The 19,109-nt window shown below is 41.5% G+C and overlaps 1 protein-coding gene across 2 annotated transcripts in view; it reads right to left on the bottom strand.

Moving 5' to 3' along the window:
- The window catches only part of SLC25A26 (solute carrier family 25 member 26), an 82,119-nt gene that overhangs the window by 53,012 nt on the left and 9,998 nt on the right, over positions 1–19,109 (bottom strand). For both annotated transcript variants that reach the window (XM_064432974.1, XM_064432975.1), the window contains exons 5-6: positions 10,560–10,664; positions 9,320–9,367 (exon numbers count right to left, since the gene is read on the bottom strand). In XM_064432974.1, the coding sequence (XP_064289044.1) occupies positions 9,320–9,367; positions 10,560–10,664 (153 nt within the window). The remainder of the gene's footprint in view (positions 1–9,319; positions 9,368–10,559; positions 10,665–19,109) is intronic.

The raw sequence follows: 19,109 nt of genomic DNA, 5'->3' as shown, positions 1-19,109 counted from the left end.
AAGCCTTCAGCTGCAGAGCAAAGCAGAGAGGCCCATTAATCATATTTATCAAGACTGTCTACCCTGGATTTCATGCAGTTAGGGGAAATGTGCTATTCTACTTCAGCAACAAGGAGTGAGGCTAAAACAAACTGACCCAACTGCATGGGTCATTTCCAGAAATAGAAAGGATATCAGCAGCACAGCTGCACAGGCCAGGAGGCAAAATGCTGGGGCAAGAAACATCCACTGAAAACTTCTGAGGTATGTAGCCAGCGGCAAAATTAATAATGGGCTAAATTTTGCTTTAATTGGCATTCAGTACATTAAAGTCAGCAGGACAAGATTCAGTTAAGTGCCTTATGGTTTTGTATTTCATGAGCCTCCTAAAATGTTTTATTGCACTTGATATCAGCAAAAGCAAGAAGGAAGCAGCTAACCTCCCACTCAGGTATAAGCTTATTATTTATTCTGATGCTCATGGAACCTTCTTTATTTGCCCCTCTCTTTTACATTAAGAGACTGTCCAATGCCAAATGCAACCACAGAATACAATGTACTGGCTGTTCTCCCATGGGAAAGCAGGAGTAGTATCCTGGCTTATGATTCTCCCTCTTTTTGAAGCTTTGCTCTGTCTGAAAGAGCACTGAAATGCCTCAGTCTCCTCAGGACAGAAATCTACCCCTGTCATATATTGTGCATCACTAGCAGCCTTTAACTGGGAAAGATTCAAGCCTGGGATAGCCAGATCTGGCAGAGGGACCCCAGCACTGCAGTCATGCCAAAACACTCAGGGCAAGCTCTAGACCTGCTGGCTTTGAAAAGCAAGAACACAATTTTCACATATTCAACCAACATAATAAGAAAATGTGCAGAGTTTATGCTTTATTGCCTTCCATAAAATTAACAGAAAAATAAAAGTGAGATAAGAGCCTGGTTTAATAGCACTATTTCCATCTGCAGTACACACACCAGGCCTGCTCTACCTAAGTTTCTATAAAAATTATGAAAATCGTGTTACCAGCCTGCTCCACCTCCCACAATATGCAATGCAATATAGTTGCATTTCCAACTATATTATCACTAAGAAATGACGTGAGATTTTCAAATTAAGGCACGCACCACATTATCCCAAAGATTATAAATTTTGTTGTATTTTTCTTAGAAACAGATAAACTAAAGAAATGCAGAATACGAACAGATGTTGAAGTAAAATTTGAAATAGATTACACAGCCCATGAAACCTCAGCACACATACTGCCAGGTGTTGAGATCAGACATTCTCCTTTCTCTTTTTCATGGCACATGGGCATTATTCCATGGGGCAGGAATACATGGAGAGGGCTACAGACCTTACATAACCTATTTATATCAAACGAAAACCTCATCAGAGCTAAAAAACAGCGGCGCATAAAATCATTCCCAAGCTAAACCTCACAGAAGCCAGTCCCCAGGAGTTGCACAGGGCTGGTTCCCAGCGCCAAATGGACAATTTGAGATGCTGAGCTGGTTTGCGGGCGGGATGGACGCGGCAGCCCCGGATCCGCGGATTTCACCCCAAACTCCGCCCGGGGCCGCCCTCTGCTGCCCGAGCGCGGCAGAGCCACGGGAATTCCCCATTCCCCCTTTTTCCTGCCCTAAATCCTCACTGCAAGGGTGAATTCCTACCGCACTGCCGAGGTCCCCCTCCTAAGAAAGCTGTTTCGTTTATTCCATCCGCTAAAACCAGCCAGTTCTGGCCCATTAAATATCCTGAAGCGAGGTATGGCTTTCAGTGTTTTCTCTTTTGAGGGGCACTTCTCCAGCACTCAAAACAATGGGATCAGTTCATATTTCCTGCTAGATAATAAGCAGGTAGTATTTCAAAATAATTGAAGAATGATGTGTCTTAAACACTTGGAAGAATTGTTCTTGTGGCACTCTCTCACAAGTGCTTCTCTTGCCATTCTTCCAGTCATTAGCATAATTAATAAATTACATAAGCTCTGTGCCATAGATCTGGTTTCTTTTTCACACCTTCACCATAATCTTTGGGTACAGGTTCAAGTATCAGATTTCTGATTCTTTAACTGTGCTTCTGTTTTTAGCAGGTGCAGAGAAACCAGAAAATAGTACTCAAAGTACGAAAAAAACAGGTAAGTGCTATTAAAATTGACAACAGCGTGATCCTGCAAGTGGAAGTCTTCCACTGTAAAATCATGTTTTGGTCTACTTCAGGCAAGAATTTCATCCTTGAAAAACAGTCCTGTACTTTCAGGAAATTGCTAAATTGGTTGCTGTTCCAGACCAATCACACACATTTACAGGACTAGTTGCTTCAGAGAGTCCAAGACCCTTGGACAAGAAATTATTAAAAGCTATACCATATTTCACATCTAGAAGTATCCACGTGTATATTTGTATATATTTTTATATAAATATATGCCCTACACATATATATCTTTCTGGGGTTAGAGAATTACCCACTTCAGCACACACAAGCAGAAGTTGCCTCTCCCACCAACAAAATGTGGCCTTCACCAAAAAACAGCCCAACAAACCTCCAGCCATCAGCAGGATGGATCTACAACTTAGCAAAACAGGAACTGAGACCTACAGAAAGTATTTACACGGACAAAATACAGTTGTCCATGTTGGAATGCAGCTGAGGAATTAAAACTAAAAGCCACCACTCAGCGAAAAATTCAAACCATTCTGAAACATGTAGAAATCAAAGCAATCAGTGTAGCAAAGAGTTCCTAGGTTATTTAAAAGACAAAAACAAATCAACAAAAAAAACCAACAAAAGAAGCAAAAATATTACAGCACAAAGAAAACCAGAAATTTTTCTTCATACTATTATTTTCTTCCCAACTTATTATTGCCCACAGTGCTGCTACCCACCCACAAAACACATTCCTACACCATGAATGCTGCATTTGCAGAAACACTTTAGCAAGCTGCTTTGAGAATGTATGGAAATGGTATCTTTGTTGGAAGCCTGGAGCAGGACACGCTTCCTGCAAGACTCTGCTTGCACCCACATTGAGCTGGAAAGAATCTGCATTATCAAATCACAGCCCCTGCTTTGAGTGCACATGGCTTTCCAAGTGGTTTTCTCTTCAAAGCCCCCAGCTGCAAGGCTGTAGCTCTTAAAATACAGAAATACTCTGCATATATGAAATTCTTTTCTTCTGAATGTACCCCCTGATGTCAGGGAGGTGCAGTGACCGTGTGCTCCACTGGTAAACAGCACACCCCTGGCATCAAGGATGGCTGAATTCTGCTTCTGGCCAGTCTGTATGGACACTGCACCTGGCCTGAGCAAGAGAGTGTTCAACCAGAACATCTTGGTTGTAAACATGCTTGACCAAAAAAAAGCCAAAAAAACCTCATTCCTTCCTCCCAAAAGTCAAGGAATTTGCTTTAGGATTCTGTCCACCATTCAGGCGTGACACAAAACCTATTTCCCACAACTGGTAAATTAGGAAAACCAGGGTTATTTTGTAGTCTGTAAAAGTCATTTACAACTGCTTTGTGAGATCTCCATTTTCATCTCCAAGTACTATTCCAGCATTCGCAGAGAATGGTATGAGCACAACCTACAGCAGCAGAGTTATTCATTTTACCCATTTATTGCTGTTCCAGGTCACAAACTAGGGTGTGCCTGAGGCCTTATCCCAGAGCATGGACTTGTGTCTGCTCCCACCCCTCAAGAATCCCCTTTAACCCTCACAGCCCCCTCAAAATGAAAATCCCTTGAATATTGACACCAAGGATGATACAAGTGGTACAGGAGCTGATACACCTCCAGTGATGGACTTTCCAAGACAAAGTGATCTTAGAGAGGGAAGCAGGGACTTATTTTTCAACTTCCTCCCATTAATCCTGAAGTCAAATAAGCTCTGCACAATTTTCCACAAAGCTCTTTAATCCATTTTACAGCCCCTATCCCTTTCATGAGACTGCTGATGCTCTGTATGGAAACACCCAAGCCAAAGAAAGGCTGGCTGCTCAGTAAGAGTCAAAAACCAGTGTTACAGCTCCTGCCTGGCAAATTCCTGGTTAAACCTAACCTATCTAAAGTCACAAAATAACAGAAAGCCAGCTCAGTTTTCCAGAAGGTAACAAAAGACAGATACTGCACATATTTCACTAAGGAGGATGTTTATTTTTCCAAATATTGTATTAAGATAGTGTCCTGTTTGCCTGTTTCTATCGACATCTGCTCTGTAATACACAGAGAACGACAAAAGATCAAAGTTTTAATTGTGCAAGTGAAAGAATGTATTAATAACATTCTTTCTGTCCTACAGCAACAGAGATAAACTTAAAAAAACCCCCTCTCTAACAGCTCAGAGAACAGGATATTTATATAAAGATGTCCTAACAAAAGAAAAGCATGCACAACTACCTTAATGGATAAACAAACTCCCTGTTTGCAGTGTGCCCTATTGAGCTCAGCCCTCAGAAATCCCCTCCAACCCACAGTCAACAGGGTCAACATATCTTAGCTGGGTTTTACATCTTTATACATCTTTATACATCCTTTAAAATTAGGAAAACTCAAGCAGGTGTGCCTTTAAGGCCCATTTTGCTGCTAGTTGCTTTAGTTTTCCTCTTCGGGCAGTAAGTTGCTGAAGAGAGTTTTTTGTTGTGGTTTGTTTGTTTGTTTGTTTGTGGGGTTTTGGGTGTTTTTTTTTGTTTGTTTTTGGGGTTCTTTTTTACTTCTAGCTCCTTCCTCATCTGCAAAGGCTGCACTGCAGGTCCCCCTTGCCCTTGTGAGCCACACCTTGTAAAAGGACAGCAGTTCTGTGGAACACATACAACAAGCAGTGCCTCCTCCTCAGGAGATGTTATTCCTGCTTGGCTCTCTGGAATCTGCTGCTGTTTGTCACACTGCTGCCATGGCACACCTTGAACTGGCTGTCCCTCTGCTCCCAAAGTTATTCTACCATTCCCTCCTTCCCAAGACAGCAGCAGTGCCTTTATCCACTCAGGGCTCTGCCTTGCATTTCCTGAAGGGAAAATCACAAACCCCAAACCAACCCACAGCTGCTCTGCCTTAAAGAGCTGGGACTGCCCAAGGTGACAACTGGGCTACCTCACTCAAACCAAAGCCAAGAGCGTGTGCCCCCCAAGTGGGTCAGGTTTGTCAGGGGTTTCCTTTCAAACTCACAGCTCTGAGATCTGAAACAACATCGACAAGTAAAGCATCACTGCCACCTCCACCTGAATGGAGGCCAGCACAAGCAGAGCTTGAATTGTCTCAGAAAAGCCCAAGAGGACAAGCTCAGCCAGGGCGACCTGCACAGCCAAGACTGACATTTGAAAGTGACTCTCAGTCTCTTTCCAAGACATCTGTGAGTTAGAGAGCCAGTCATTCTCCATCCCCTTTGTCTTAAAGAAAGTTTAATATTAATTTAGCTCCTTTTGAATCTACTTCCAAGCTAGAGGCCAGGCCATCTGCAGTATTTTGACAAGTGACAAACTGGATTAAAAGCACATGGAACAGCCACTCTGGACTCACTCACTTCTTCCAAACCATGGTAATTCAGGACAGAAGGGACACCAGATTTACTGAGAAGCTGCAACCTGCACACAGACATGCCACTGAAGTAACTCACTGTACACAGGGAAATTGGACAAAGCACTTCCTTTTCTTTTGGGCTGTCCCCTCATTTACAAGAACGTCCTCTAAGACATCTGCTGGAGTCCCGTAACAGGAAGGGAAATGGAAGAGCTCCAGTGGGAACTCAGGGGTTTCTTTCTTTTTCCCATGAACTGAACATTATGGAATTTTAACAGATGTTCTACTTGGTCATAGTTAATAAAATGAATTATGCAGGAATTAAAAATCTGGCTCCATTTGCCTATATAAGATCTCAGCAGCAGAACTCCATTCCCATTTAGGAATTCTAAAGGATTTGCAGTGGATTTGTAGTCTGCTCCTGCCTTATTATGAGATGGCTGGAAATTTTACCAGTTAACTCTTCTCTGTTGTGGAAAATGTGAATAAATTTACCTGTTCATTGATTGATCTTAGTAGCACGATCCAGTTTCCACAGTGCTGCACACTGGCACACTGCAGCCATAGGAAGGGGCAATTCTCACTTGGATTTGCTTTGGAAATGACATCATGGGAATTCCACATCATTTCACAGCCTCTGATTTCTGCCATTTATTCAAAGTCTCATTGAGCAACCTAATAACCATACTCCCACTTTGTGCATTATTACAAAAGCCTTCCTCTTGGAGCACAGATGTCTCTTTTAGGCTTCTGCTGCCAACAGAATGATGCACTGCACCTCACCTCCCTTTCCATTTCAGGATTAGTTCAGTGTAACTCCATCAAAGGAAGATGTAAAGACCAAAATGTAATGGAGATGTGAGAGAAGAGGCACCAAAAAGGTGAAAAGAGTCACAGCCAAAACTTTCAAGCCTGAAGGTTCACTCAAAGTTATTTCCAAAAGCATTATGTATTTAGCCATCATCTTTCTCTTCTAATATCCATCTGCTCAGAAAGTATTCTGAGAAGATAAAGGGGATAAGTCAGAGTGAGAATCAAAACTGAAGGATGAAACCTTGCACCAGCACAGCAGCTAAAGCCAATTACATGGAGCAGAGTAAGGCTGTCCTGAAAAGATCTTCTATACTGAAGCAAAAAGATGAGAGATGAGGCTTCCACACCACACTCCATTTACAAACAGACTTCTTTTCACTGAAATTCAATCAATTGGCAAGCAGATCTCTGTCTAGAAATCTTCTTGATATAATACACAAAATTTTATCCCAATGCAACAGCTAAAATTATCCTTTCCTAAACTCTAGCTCAAGAACTTTGCCAACACAAGAATATAATCAGCTGAAAAGCATCAATATTCCCGGCCTCTTCCAATTTTTTTTTAAATGAAAAATCATGTATTGAAGACCCTCTATCCAAAAATTCCCACTCCATTATAACTAAACAAAGGGGTTTGTGTAGGTAGAGAATCAAATCATGAAAACAAACCTTGTAAGTAAAAAAGTCTGCTGGAATTAAGTACCACCTGATATATGCTTTGTAGCTACCAAGATGTGTCTAATAATGAATTAATATAGATTTTTATCTGAAAATAAAGACCCTAAAGGGAAAAGTGTACTCAGAGAAGGAAAAATACCAAGATTAAATGTCAGACTTAGAACAGCTCCAGCTGAAGGTGCAAAAGCTGTTATTCAAGTGGACATTGCTTTGCAAAATTTAGTGTCAGAAAAATGCAACAGTCTTAACAGTGTTAAATTCAAAGATTTTTTTTCTTTTTAAACATCACCTATGATTTGCTTCATTTTTAAGGGAAAGCACATTTCATTTAGTAATCATTTATTTCTCATTCTATTGGACAGATTCTTCCAAAAAGCAATACTTCAACTGAAATCAGTTCTGAAGGATCTTTTATGAATATACAAAATGAAGAGGACTCCCATTAAATTTCCAACAAAGTGTTGCCATTTTGAGTAAACAAAGTTATCTCAGCAGGGTCACACACTGTGCCATGAATATGGTCTGCAAATTAATTACCACCCTGACATATGTCAAAACAAATTTTAAGGAGAATAGCACACAGTAGCAACCATGTGCTTTATCTACCTGTTAGTATGCAAAATCTGTACTCAATGGGATCTAAATTTATTCATTTATTCAGAACCCCTCTGAGAAATCAAAATGATTCGTATTCATTCGCCTTTTTTGCCCGTCAGCAAATGAAATCTGAGTGAATAACACATTTAGTGAGCCAGAAAATAAGGACAGGACAAAGCTATGGTGGGGGTTACATTTCAGAAAAGCAGGTGTCATCTTTGCACAAATAACTACTTTTTTAAACTCTCAGAACTGCTAAAATAAACTGCAGTGCATTGGCATTTGTCAGCACTTTAAGGAACACTAAGTTTGGTGTTTCTTGTTTTAGGTAATACCCAGCTTTATTCTGTACTTGTAACAAAAGCTGGCCAACATAACTGTCCTGAAAACAGTTTTCAGCATGAAGAGAGGTTTTAAAAAGCAGAGCTATTGAATGAAGATTAAAAAGCCTCTGCAACTGGCTTTATCATCAGTGGCAACACAGACAACAGATCTGAGCCTGTGTTTAAAACAGAAGAGGGAAGATCCAAACCTACCTTTAGGTATCCAAACCTGACCTTTATCCACTTGATTTACACGAGGAGAAGACAAACCCACACAGCACATCCAAAATGTGCCATGGAGAGCCCATCCTGGACATCAGTGGCTGTGTCCAGCCATGTGCCAGGACAGAATTCCTCCCTGTGAGGGTGAGGAGCCCCTGGCACAGGGTGCCCAGGGAAGCTGTGGCTGCTCCATCCCTGGAAGTGTCCAAGGCCAGGTTGGACAGGGCTTGGAGCAACCTGGGATGGTGGAAGGTGGGGGATAGAACAAGATGGGTTTTTTGGTCCCTTCCAACCCAAACCTTTCTGTGATTTTATGTTTTCCTAGAAACCAATTGATCTCTCTACTTCAGGTACATGTACATCATGCAATTTCTGTTTTGTCAGAAGATGATCTCCTGGGATCTAATATTGAAACAATTTTATACAGGGAGTTTATCAGTATATTTTTCTACTTCTTTTATAAACTGCCCTCAGTTCACACAGCATATCAAGCACTTCCATGACACTAATCCTGGAATTCACAGTACATTTATGAAAAGATTTTAGTTTAGGAACTATTTTCTTCTGAGTGGGCCAAAATATTTTTAGCCCTATTTTTTTTTTTTTCCTAACAGTGAAATACTTCTGATTTAGAGTTAAGTAATGCCACATCAAATCTGCAGACTGAGTGACTAAATGCATTTCTTTCACACGTTAAAAAAAAAGAAAAAAAATTAGAGAGAGCACAATCCTCTCTATATACAGATGACAAATAATCCCTTGGCATCTGCTGACGAATATATTTAAAGAAAGCCTAAATCTGTCTGTGCTAAACTTGGCCTGATGCCACTAGTTCACCATTGTTGGCATATATAGTTCACATGATGCAATCACAAGACTTGAGAAAGTTTCCAGTACTTTAATTTATGGTTTTCTCATGTTAACATATACCTTTCCATCCTTTTTCAATTCAGCAGCAACAGAACTGGGAGACAGGATGGCAAATGAATTTTTGCACAAATCAAAGGTTTTCTTAGTGCTCATTATCAGTGCTTTATTTTAATTTCAGGCTGGTAACTTATCTAGAATGAAATATGCTGGGATTTAGAGCTTAAGGTTAGAGCAACTGATCTCAATTGTACTATTATCTCTTGTTAGAAAACTGAGGCAAAGGAAGCAATTGAAAAAAAAATAAAAGAAGAAAAGACAAGTGTTTTACCTCTCTTAATACGGTGCTTTTATAACCCCGATAAAGGCCTTGAATACCCTGCAAAGCAACAAAAGAAAGCATCATCCAGGGGGAATGAGTTTGTCAAAGGCCACAATTTATTGGTGATTATGAGGCAAGCATTACAGCCCTAAAGTGTCACACCTCAGCTTCAAATTGACTGTATTGATTATAACACTGTATACTGTATTCCATTATTTACAGTGCCACAGGGTTTTATTTTCACCTCCTTAGCCTTGATTCAGAGCCTTTATCAAGACAAATGTTTTATATTTTTAACCAGCTGAAAATACTCAAAACAATTAAAACTTATTTTATAAGTGCATATAAAATTATGTTGTTTATTATTACAGGGCACTTAATTCAAGTGTTTGGCAAGGCTTATGGTTCTCTAGCCAGCTATATGGAAAGGGAAAAACATATGGTTTTGACAGAATCAGCTTTTAAAGGAGAATCAAGACACAGAAAGAAGGGTGCAGGGTTATCACAACAGTTTCCATTTGAAAGCAAATAAAAATCAAGTGGATCATTTGAAGGTCATATTTATGTCTTCCTTTCCCTGGGTTTTACACTTAGAAACTGTATTATACTATTTTTCTCCACACTGTTTTTAGGAGCTGCTTTCTCTTATGGAACACAGCTTGAAAATCCCCCCCTGTGAAACTCTGCTAAAACAGACATGAACAGGTTTTCACAGGAGGGATCAGCACAACTCCTGAAAAGAAGACAAAGGCCCTTATATTTGCAAAAGTAACTAATACTGGATGACCACTCATTTCCAGAACTCCTCCTGGCTCCTCCAGAGCCTCTCTGAAATGCTGCCTTTTGGACATCTCCTCCAAAGCCTGCTTCAAAAACTGGGAACCATTCAGCAAACTGCACACAGAGACTCAATGTCCTGCTGCCACAGACAAGGACTGTGTGCATAAATACAAGCACAGCTTTGGAATCTGGAAGCTAAATCCTTTTTTTTTATCCCAAACATCTTCAAATGTAGGTATCTCATATAAAAAGAGGAGAAAAAAAGAGTTGCTTGAAACTTGCCCCAGGGGGGGAGGTGTGGGTTTGGTTTCCTCAATCATAACATGCCAATCACTTTTAATAACAGAAGAATAGATGGAAAAGTGCTGGGAAAGCACAGAACTGGAATAAAGTTGTAGGAATGCTTCTGGACATGTATGGCATTGAGTGGGAAGGATGAAAATGTTGAGGAATTTTGCTCTGAACTCACCTCATGGTACAAGGTGTGGGAGAGAATCCGGAGAGTGCTCGAGGAAGGGGAAACCTGGGCCCTTTGCTTGACAACCTCGGATGGAACCCGGATGAGACAGGCAACCTGCAAAAGAAATGGGGGTCAGGCAGCAACTGCTGGCTTCTCTTATGTAGCAAACACTCCTTCCAGGAACAGAAACCTGACAAATGAGGAAATCAGGTTTGTAATTATAGGATTTAAAAGCTGCTCATGAGCAGCTTATGTATTTGTGCTGAGAGCCATGTACTTTCTGATCACAAAATTATACTAACAGGAGCATGGAAGCACCCTTGGAATTTTTAACTTCGAAAGCAACAGTAAATTTGAGTTGAGAAAATCACTGATAAAACCAAAATTTGAATCCATCCTGTCTTTTGGCAGTCACAGGAATTGACTGTTCCCATTCCACAGGACTGTTCCCCCCACTTTCACAGATTTCAAGTGGAGATTCAGGAAAGAGCAACAAATTCTTTCTTTGGTAATATCTTTGTGCCCTCTAGTGACTGATAGAGGAGCCATTCTGGTCAGCTTTAGACATGACATATTCCAAGCTTTACCTTAAAATACACACCATGCTTCATTCAAGGTGAAGCACTGGATTGATCCCTTCCTGCAGAATGAATTTCTGCAGCTGGATGTAATAATGTGGCTGCTGCCACAAAGCTCCAGCTTTGCTGAAAAAGCCAGGCTTGGATTTTAAATGTTCACCTTGAGGTAGGGGTTAAATTAAGCTTGTGTGCACATCATTTCACAGACTGAGGATCCTGCAGTGTGGGAGTTACAAGCCTCTCATCAGCACTTAAAATTTTAAGCAGAGTTTGTCCTCAGTTAGCTCCAGGGATACTTAAAACAGTGATGGGACTGGTGGCAAAACTCTGCAGACCCCACAGGCCTTTGCCAGATTTTTAGGCTGCCTTGAGCCCATCCTGTGCTGGCTCAGGAACACACCTGAGACACAAAGGTGATCACAGAGTGCTTCAGTGCAGAGCAGCCCAGGTGAAAGCTGTCCAACTGAAGTGGCAAACCAAGCAGCTAACTGGGAAATCCATGTGTGCCAAAGAAAGTACAGGAATTCACTGGAGATTGCAGACACAGTAACTTGAGTGGTCATTTTTGAGTAACATAGTACAAGGTTTAGGTTTCATTTTCACAAAGATACCAAGAAAAAATCTGTTATCCTGTTACATTCATACAAGTTTACTGGACAACAATATCCAGAAGTCATTACAAACAGATCTAACTCCATGTGCTCTTCAATTCTCAGGGTCAAAAATAACAAGTGACCCCAATCTGTCAAGAAAATAAGAACTGTCAAGTTTTTTTGATAGTTCAGCATAAATATTTATAGAACTTCATGCTTCATAACACTCCGTGTCCTTATATTAGCTTTTTATTCCTTAAAAATATGGAGGCATGAGGAAAGCTTTAAAAAGGCTGGGATGAAAACAATCTAGTCAATCAAGACCAGACAAAGAGCTCAGCGTGGCTTCCTGACATCTGGGGTGCTGCAGTTTTGGCAGGAGAAGGGTGGCTACAAAGTAATGTCTCCATTTCCCTCTGACTACTTGGGGTGCATTTCATTTCAAATTAACTTTGATGTCTCTTCCATTTGAATCTGTGCTTACAAGGGAGTCTGTGGCTGCACAAGAACAAAAACAATGATTACACTGTGCTGTTCTGAAAGGAAATAAAGGCTCATGTCACCTGGGCAGTGCTGTCAGATTGGTTCCATAGGGCACTGCTGCTGTTCAAAAAGCCACGAGCTGCAGCTGCCAGCATCAGACTGCACGGTGACATTTTCACTGAGCTCCTGAACTTACAGCGTGGTACCTTGTTTGTTCCTACACATGCACCTTCCTGTCAACAACAACCCCTGCAGGCTTTTGATGTGGAGAACAGGGCTCTGAAGGGGAGGGTGCAAGACTAAGTTCACATGTGTCTTATTAAAAAAGTAACAGCCTGGCTGGTGGGTGCAGAAGAATCTCAACTCTATCATGCTCTGATCCCAATCACTGCAGCACCTCCCAGGTAATGCTGCCAAAGGTAAGAGAACACAATGCACCTCTCCAGGCTTTGCTTTCTTGGACAAGGGTGTTCAGGCAGCACCACTATGGTAACACTGCACCAAGAGAGCCCACACTTCAGTTTTCAGATGTGAAAGCTACGAGCAAATGGCACAGGGAGGGTGAGGGATGCAGTGGGCAGCTGCCCCCCACTTTTACCTGCATCCACCACAGGATTAACAGAGACAGAACTCAGGTATGGCCTCACACAGGGGGCCCAGTCAGCTCCCCAGTCACCAAGGTCCCAGGGAGAAATTGCTTCTTAATCTCTTGGCTGTTCACACAGCCTGTTGCTTGACACAGAAGAGCACAACAGAGCCCCCCAAGCTCCGGCCATTCCTGGTGCATCCTGCTGGATTTGGGGATGACCTCGTGACAAATCAGCTCTGTGCTGAACACCTGCAGAGCCAGCCATGGAGAGGGTCCAGCAGTGGGGACCCTCAGCCACCCCCGCTGACATTAGGGCATCAGCACCCCACTGACAGGGGCCATACACATTTTCCCAAGCAAGCTCTGGAGCCAGGGGCTATTCCCATCTTTTGATGGGAGCAAAAAGACAGAATCAAGATGCTGGGAAAGTTCAGGTGCTACCCTATAAGCTCCTTCCTTATTTACCAGGTCAGGTAAAACACTGTCAATGCACATGTATACATACCACAAGGGCAGGAAAACAAAAATACTGAAACAAAAACTCAAGAATTTTCAAATTTAAGCTACAGGAAAACCTGATTTTACAGCTACAAGCAAAGCTATTAATAGTTTACAAAACAGGTGTGCAGAAATTACAATATTAGCACTTATTACCTTTCCAGCTTTTTAATGCTATGACCATTTCTGAGCAAGAGGGTACTGAATTTCAAAATCTTTGTCTCAAATCATTTACTGGGTCAGAGGGTACTCCAGTATTTAGAAAAAAGACTACGTGCATTTTTAATTTTATTTTAATTCACCGATTTGCATTAGCCAGTCAGGAACAAAAGCTAAAAACAGGTGTATTTCATTAACATTTATCTATGTATTGCTAAGACCGTGTATGTTCTTATTAAATTAAGGTAATTCCTTTCCTCTGTCAGTTGAGGGAAAAGCGTTCTAACTTTCAGGTACTCCTTGCACGAACCAACGCTGCCATCTCCTGGTGGATTTATGTTGGAACCAGACTGTCCTGGCTGTTGTGAAGAATGACCAGTGCAAAAAAAAATCTCAAAAGTGCCATGAAACTTTATATACACTAATTTAAACAGTTTGTTTCAGTATGAATGTGGCTGTAGCAAACAGAAAATAAGATCTGCTGTAAACTGCACCAGGAACCCGCCCAAAGCCTTTCCTGTGGGCTCGCCTACGTTTACTGGAAGCACCTGATCTTAAAACTGCAACTTCTGCATAGGGGCCAATCCCACCTAAATCAGCTGTTCAGCATCAGGCAGATTCATCTAATTCAGCACAGGGATATCCAGAACTTTTCTTTGTAAATAGAACAGAGGGGGCATAGTCCTGTTACACAGAGGCTCAGTGCAAAGGGACAATGCCAACATCTTCAGAAAAGAACACAATTCCTGGTCTCCAGTGCTATATTATGACCCAAATATTAACATATCTTATTTGGATTACTAGCCTTTTCCTTCCACCCTTTGTGCTCCAGGAAAAGTGTTTTTCCCCTGGCTGGATTTGTAGGGTTTGGTAGAGAATAAAAGATAACGCAGAGATTTGTTTTTAGGCACCTCCACTGCAGTTTTACCACTAACCATGAGAGCTGTGCACGATGTGTACCCAGGAACATCTGGAAGAGCACAGAGCAGGTGCCATCATGGCTGTAAAGGGCTTAGGTGGGCATTGAAGCTGGGCTGGGTTTAAGCACAGGTTTCCTCAGAAGCAGGGACACAGCTGGTACAACACTGTCAGCTCTGCAGCCCTAGGGAGAGCAGCTTGAGGAAGCATTTATCTCCTCCTGCAGCACCCTGCACAGCTGATGATCTGACTCACTCACTCCCAAAAGCTCCCAGAGCCATTGAGTCTGAGCACTTGTTATCTTTAATAAGGGACAGACATTAGCCCTGCTGTAAGCCCACTGAAGCAAGAGCTCATTTCTGGCACCTGATGAGCTCCTGGCTAATGAGCTGGACTATTCTCTGCACTGGGCTTAGGTGAGCATCAAGACCAAATATTTTTCCACTCATTAATTAGCCAGCCATTCTGCTCCACAACGGGAGAAGGGTAGTCTGAGGACAAAGACCTGCTATGGAATTTGTGAGTGGCTGGTGATTTAGGAACCTGCACTCAGTGACTCTGAGCAAATCTCTGGCTTGCACAGCTCAGCCTACTTGAATATTTAGTACAGAAACATGGAGTAAGCTCCAGAAATCTTTTCTTTTCTTGCAGCTTAAATCCTTTAGAACCCTTTCTAAAGGATTTTAATATTTAAATTTCTCCAACAGGAAGTTAGTTTTAAGGACTTTATCTGTCTGGGAAGCTTTAATTGACGTTCACCATATTAATTCAATACTTTATACAAAACTAAAGGAATATGCCTGGGGACAGTTTCTCTTAAATTTCATTTGCATAAGTTTATTCTTAATCAAATAAGAATATAATTTATGACACTATAAAATTTTGCATCCAGAGAGCAGAAACTTTAGGCTAAACCTCACAATACCTGTGCAAGATAATCACTAACCCATTAGTGAGGAAAAGCTGCTGCACAAAAATGACAACAACAAAGATGCTATGATTTATCAAAGGACATATGTTTAGGCTGCAGTCAATCTGCTAACAAAATCCTAATCTCTCACCAATTTCTGAAGGTCAGAAGGATTGCCTGCTGAACAGAATGTAAAAATAAGCAAAAAAATAGAACAACTCCAAGACCCTGTTCAAAGAGAAGCGGCAATAAATTGGAGTTTTGGGGGTTTTTAAGTGTAACCTGCATTAGCCCTGACTATAGTGCTGCAGACAAAATCTACCTTGGAGCTCAAGTTTGCTTTGTTGTTGGTTTTCTGTGTGTTCTGTTTCTGGGGTTTTTTTAACATATAAAAAAAAAGAATGCTGCTTCCCAAATAGGTTACTATGTCATAATCTGAATTTCTGTTCCTATATCAGATGCTCCCTTTCAAGTAGGAAGTTACTATATTTAATCTGAAACATAAAAGAAGTCCTTTTTCCTTTCTCAGATAACTGAATTATTAAAATAATAGGTGAGTTTAAAATTGAAATATCTTAAATTGCACTGATTTCCTTTGGCTCTGGAGAATAGAGGGGAAATTTCCCTCTGGGTTCATGTCAAAGGCTCTCAACAAAACTTGAATTCAGCACTGCAGCTTTCCATGCCTCTCCAAACCCTGTAAATTTATGCTTGGTTCTTCAGCTCTCCCTGGGATTCCCCTCTCCAACAGAAGGGGGAAATGACTGCAATATTGTGAGATTAGCAAAGTATTTCATCCTCCAAATAACTGCTTCTAACTGTGGCCACAGCTCTTGGGTTGGACACATTAGCTAGCAGGGAGCATGAGCTGTGAGCTGCAGATGGAAGATGAACTGGCTCACCCTTCCCAGCACCAGGAAAACAAACAGAAAAGAGGAGCAACATGAAATATCCTCATATTCATAGATATGGTTCCTATATTCCTTGGATACCTGAACTGCTGCAATCACAGACCCAAAACATTTCAACCACCAATAAACCTTCATCTAAAGAACTGCTGCCCTTTTGACCAAGACAGAACAAAACCACAAGTTTCTGTGGTCAGTAACTCAGTGTGGGTCACAACTGCAGCTGTGAACAAGTCCTTGCACATGTGTTTGTCAGCAGGCTGTGGAGCTGCTGGAGCACAGAGAATACAGAATAGAAGTGTTAACTCCTGTTTTAATGAGGGAATTGTCTCCAGGGGTGACAGAAACTGTCCCCTACATGTACTGTCCACTGCCTTTAAATGCCAGCCCCAGGGAAAGTGTTCACCTTCAGCACAAAGCCTCAGAATATGCTAAATCTTATTTTCCCCACACCCAGCACAGAGTGCCCTTCCTTCACAGTGAAATTCAGTCCTGTGTAAAGCTGCTGGGGTCATCAACAGGTGACTCCACTCCTAATTTAAACCCTGTGGAGAGAACAAGTTTTGACTAATGGGCTCTGGATGGGAAAGTTTAGACAATGCCAAGCTCTTTGTCCCATCTTTTCCTCTGACTGACACAACAAGGTCTACATTAATTTAACTGCAGCTCCCCTGGATGCTGGTAGGAAACATTTCTTCAAAGAACAATCTCACTCAGCAAGATCCTTCAGATCTCAGCACCTCCCAGAGCTTAAAAACATATTATTTCAGAGATGAGACCATTCACAGGGACCAAATGTCACAAGCACTTGGAAAACTGGAGTTTCTGCACAAACACTTTCAACTTCTTCCATGTTCCCACCTTAGATGAGTTTACCTGGAATCTGCAGAGCTGGTTTGCAGATTTATTTCATCCTGTCATTTTCAAATCTATGACAGCTCTGTTTTATTCCTTCCTGCTTCAGAGCATCATCTGCACCACCACACACTTGTTCCTTCACAATGGCCATCTTGGCTGAGCCTTTTCACCTCAGCTGCCTGAAATCCCCAGCTGGCTCCTCATCCATCATTTCAGGAGCCCTCTCAGGGCTACTGGGCTTCTGCCCCTCTCAAATTTCCTTCCCCACACATGGCTCTTCAATTGCCCAGATCCATTCCCAGCAAATCCTGCTGTGGCTTCCCTGCCTACCTTTCCTTTAGCCATGTCAGATACACCTCAGAAAACTTCTGTCCTCCAGCAGTGGGAATTTGTGCCAAGTTCTGTTCACAGCAAGGAGAAACTCTTACTCCAGTTACATCAGCTGACAGACAGAGAACAGGGAAAGTTTGTGAAGCTGACAAGGCTGACACTAAAAATTTCTTTGCAGAAGTACTTCTCAGTGCATATGTTTTTAAAAATCTGTGCTTTGCATAAATCAATTGGTCTTTTAACATTTAAGCAATGCAGAGTTTTGTTTCCTTTTTAAAACTAGACCTAAAACTTACCAAAAGTAGCCTGATGTTACACACCTCTTGTACTCCAGCACAAACTGCATCCCAGAGATTTTGAAGTTCCTCAGTACAATCACAAGCAGTTGGTTTAAACTCTAGCAGCAAAATCAGGCAGCTGAATAACTTGAAAAAACTCTTCCTTAACCTGGTGGATGCTTGAATAATAAATTACTACCACATTTAAAGACAGAAATCCTTAAAACCTAAGAAAAATAGACCCTTAAGTCAATGTACAGAACCATCTGCATGATCCAATCTATTCCAGCAACACTTTCACCATGAAAGTCTGTTAAATTTATTTTAAAAGGCTTAAGAAACTCATTAAATCCAGCAGCCAAACCATTCTTTCAGCAGAAGTGGTGTGGTGCATCCCATCCAGCACAAAACTGCTTCCCAGCAGCCAAGTGGGGTCAGGCTGAGTTACAGGAGGACAGACAGTAATGAGATTCCAGGCAAGAGAACACAGGCAGTATTTTCTGAAAACACATTAAGTCTCCTGTTGAAAGAAGACTAGTATTTTGCAATTTGCTCACTCTCTTGAGGTTACATTGGCCCAGAATATGGAAATATCAACTACATTGCATTTTATTAAGTATTTTTCCTTTAATTGATACCTTACTCTTTCCTTCAGCCTTTTCACTTAAAGAATTATGGGCTTGTCCACATATGGAGCTATTCAGAGTTATTCCTGACAAACTCTGTATAGAACATTGGTTAAGGTAAGTTTATTCCAAAGTGTCTCAAACGTTTCCAAAGCTGACTGGTACAGCAAGTCAGGAAATCCATCAGGAAGTACTTTAAAATTATTTACTTCTCACTTATAATTTTAATCCAAATTTGCTTTCCTCTGAAGACACTCTGAGCTACAAATACTTCTAAATGAACTGATTATCAGCCCTGTGATCAAAAGGCATGACAACCATCAAGCTGTACTCCAAAGCAGCATATTCTCTAAGCCCTGAACTAAGCAGGTTACACAAAGCAGTGTGGGGAGAGCAGCTGATGAAGAAGATGCACTACGTGCAGTTAGCATGGAGCATACAAGAGAAGATCAGCATGGGTGGCTGGCTAGGTATTTGACAGTTCTCAATTTGCTGTTTCAGCCTCTAATTGTATGATGAATTTGTTGGCAGCATTTGTGGATTCATGCCCCCATTCATCTTTATTTACAACCAATTCCCAACCGCTGCTCTGAGTTTCCATCTGTCCTCTGTTCTTTCTCCACTACCTCTCAAAGGCAGCAGTCTCACCTTCCCAATCATCTCCTAACCACTGCTTCTGCATAAGGATTTGGCAAAAATCCTACAGCAGCTGTATTGTAGACCTGACCTCGCATAGATTCATGTATGAATATTTCAAACCCCACCACGATTAACTCAGAAGACCACCTACATTGCTGCACTCCCCACCACTGCTCATCTTGCCAGGGTTGG

The sequence above is a fragment of the Passer domesticus genome, chromosome 9 (genome assembly GCF_036417665.1).
Source record: "Passer domesticus isolate bPasDom1 chromosome 9, bPasDom1.hap1, whole genome shotgun sequence".
Classification (NCBI taxonomy): Eukaryota; Metazoa; Chordata; class Aves; order Passeriformes; family Passeridae; genus Passer; species Passer domesticus.
The sequence above is the reverse complement of the archived record's forward strand: the minus strand, read 5'-3'. Positions and strand labels throughout refer to the sequence as shown.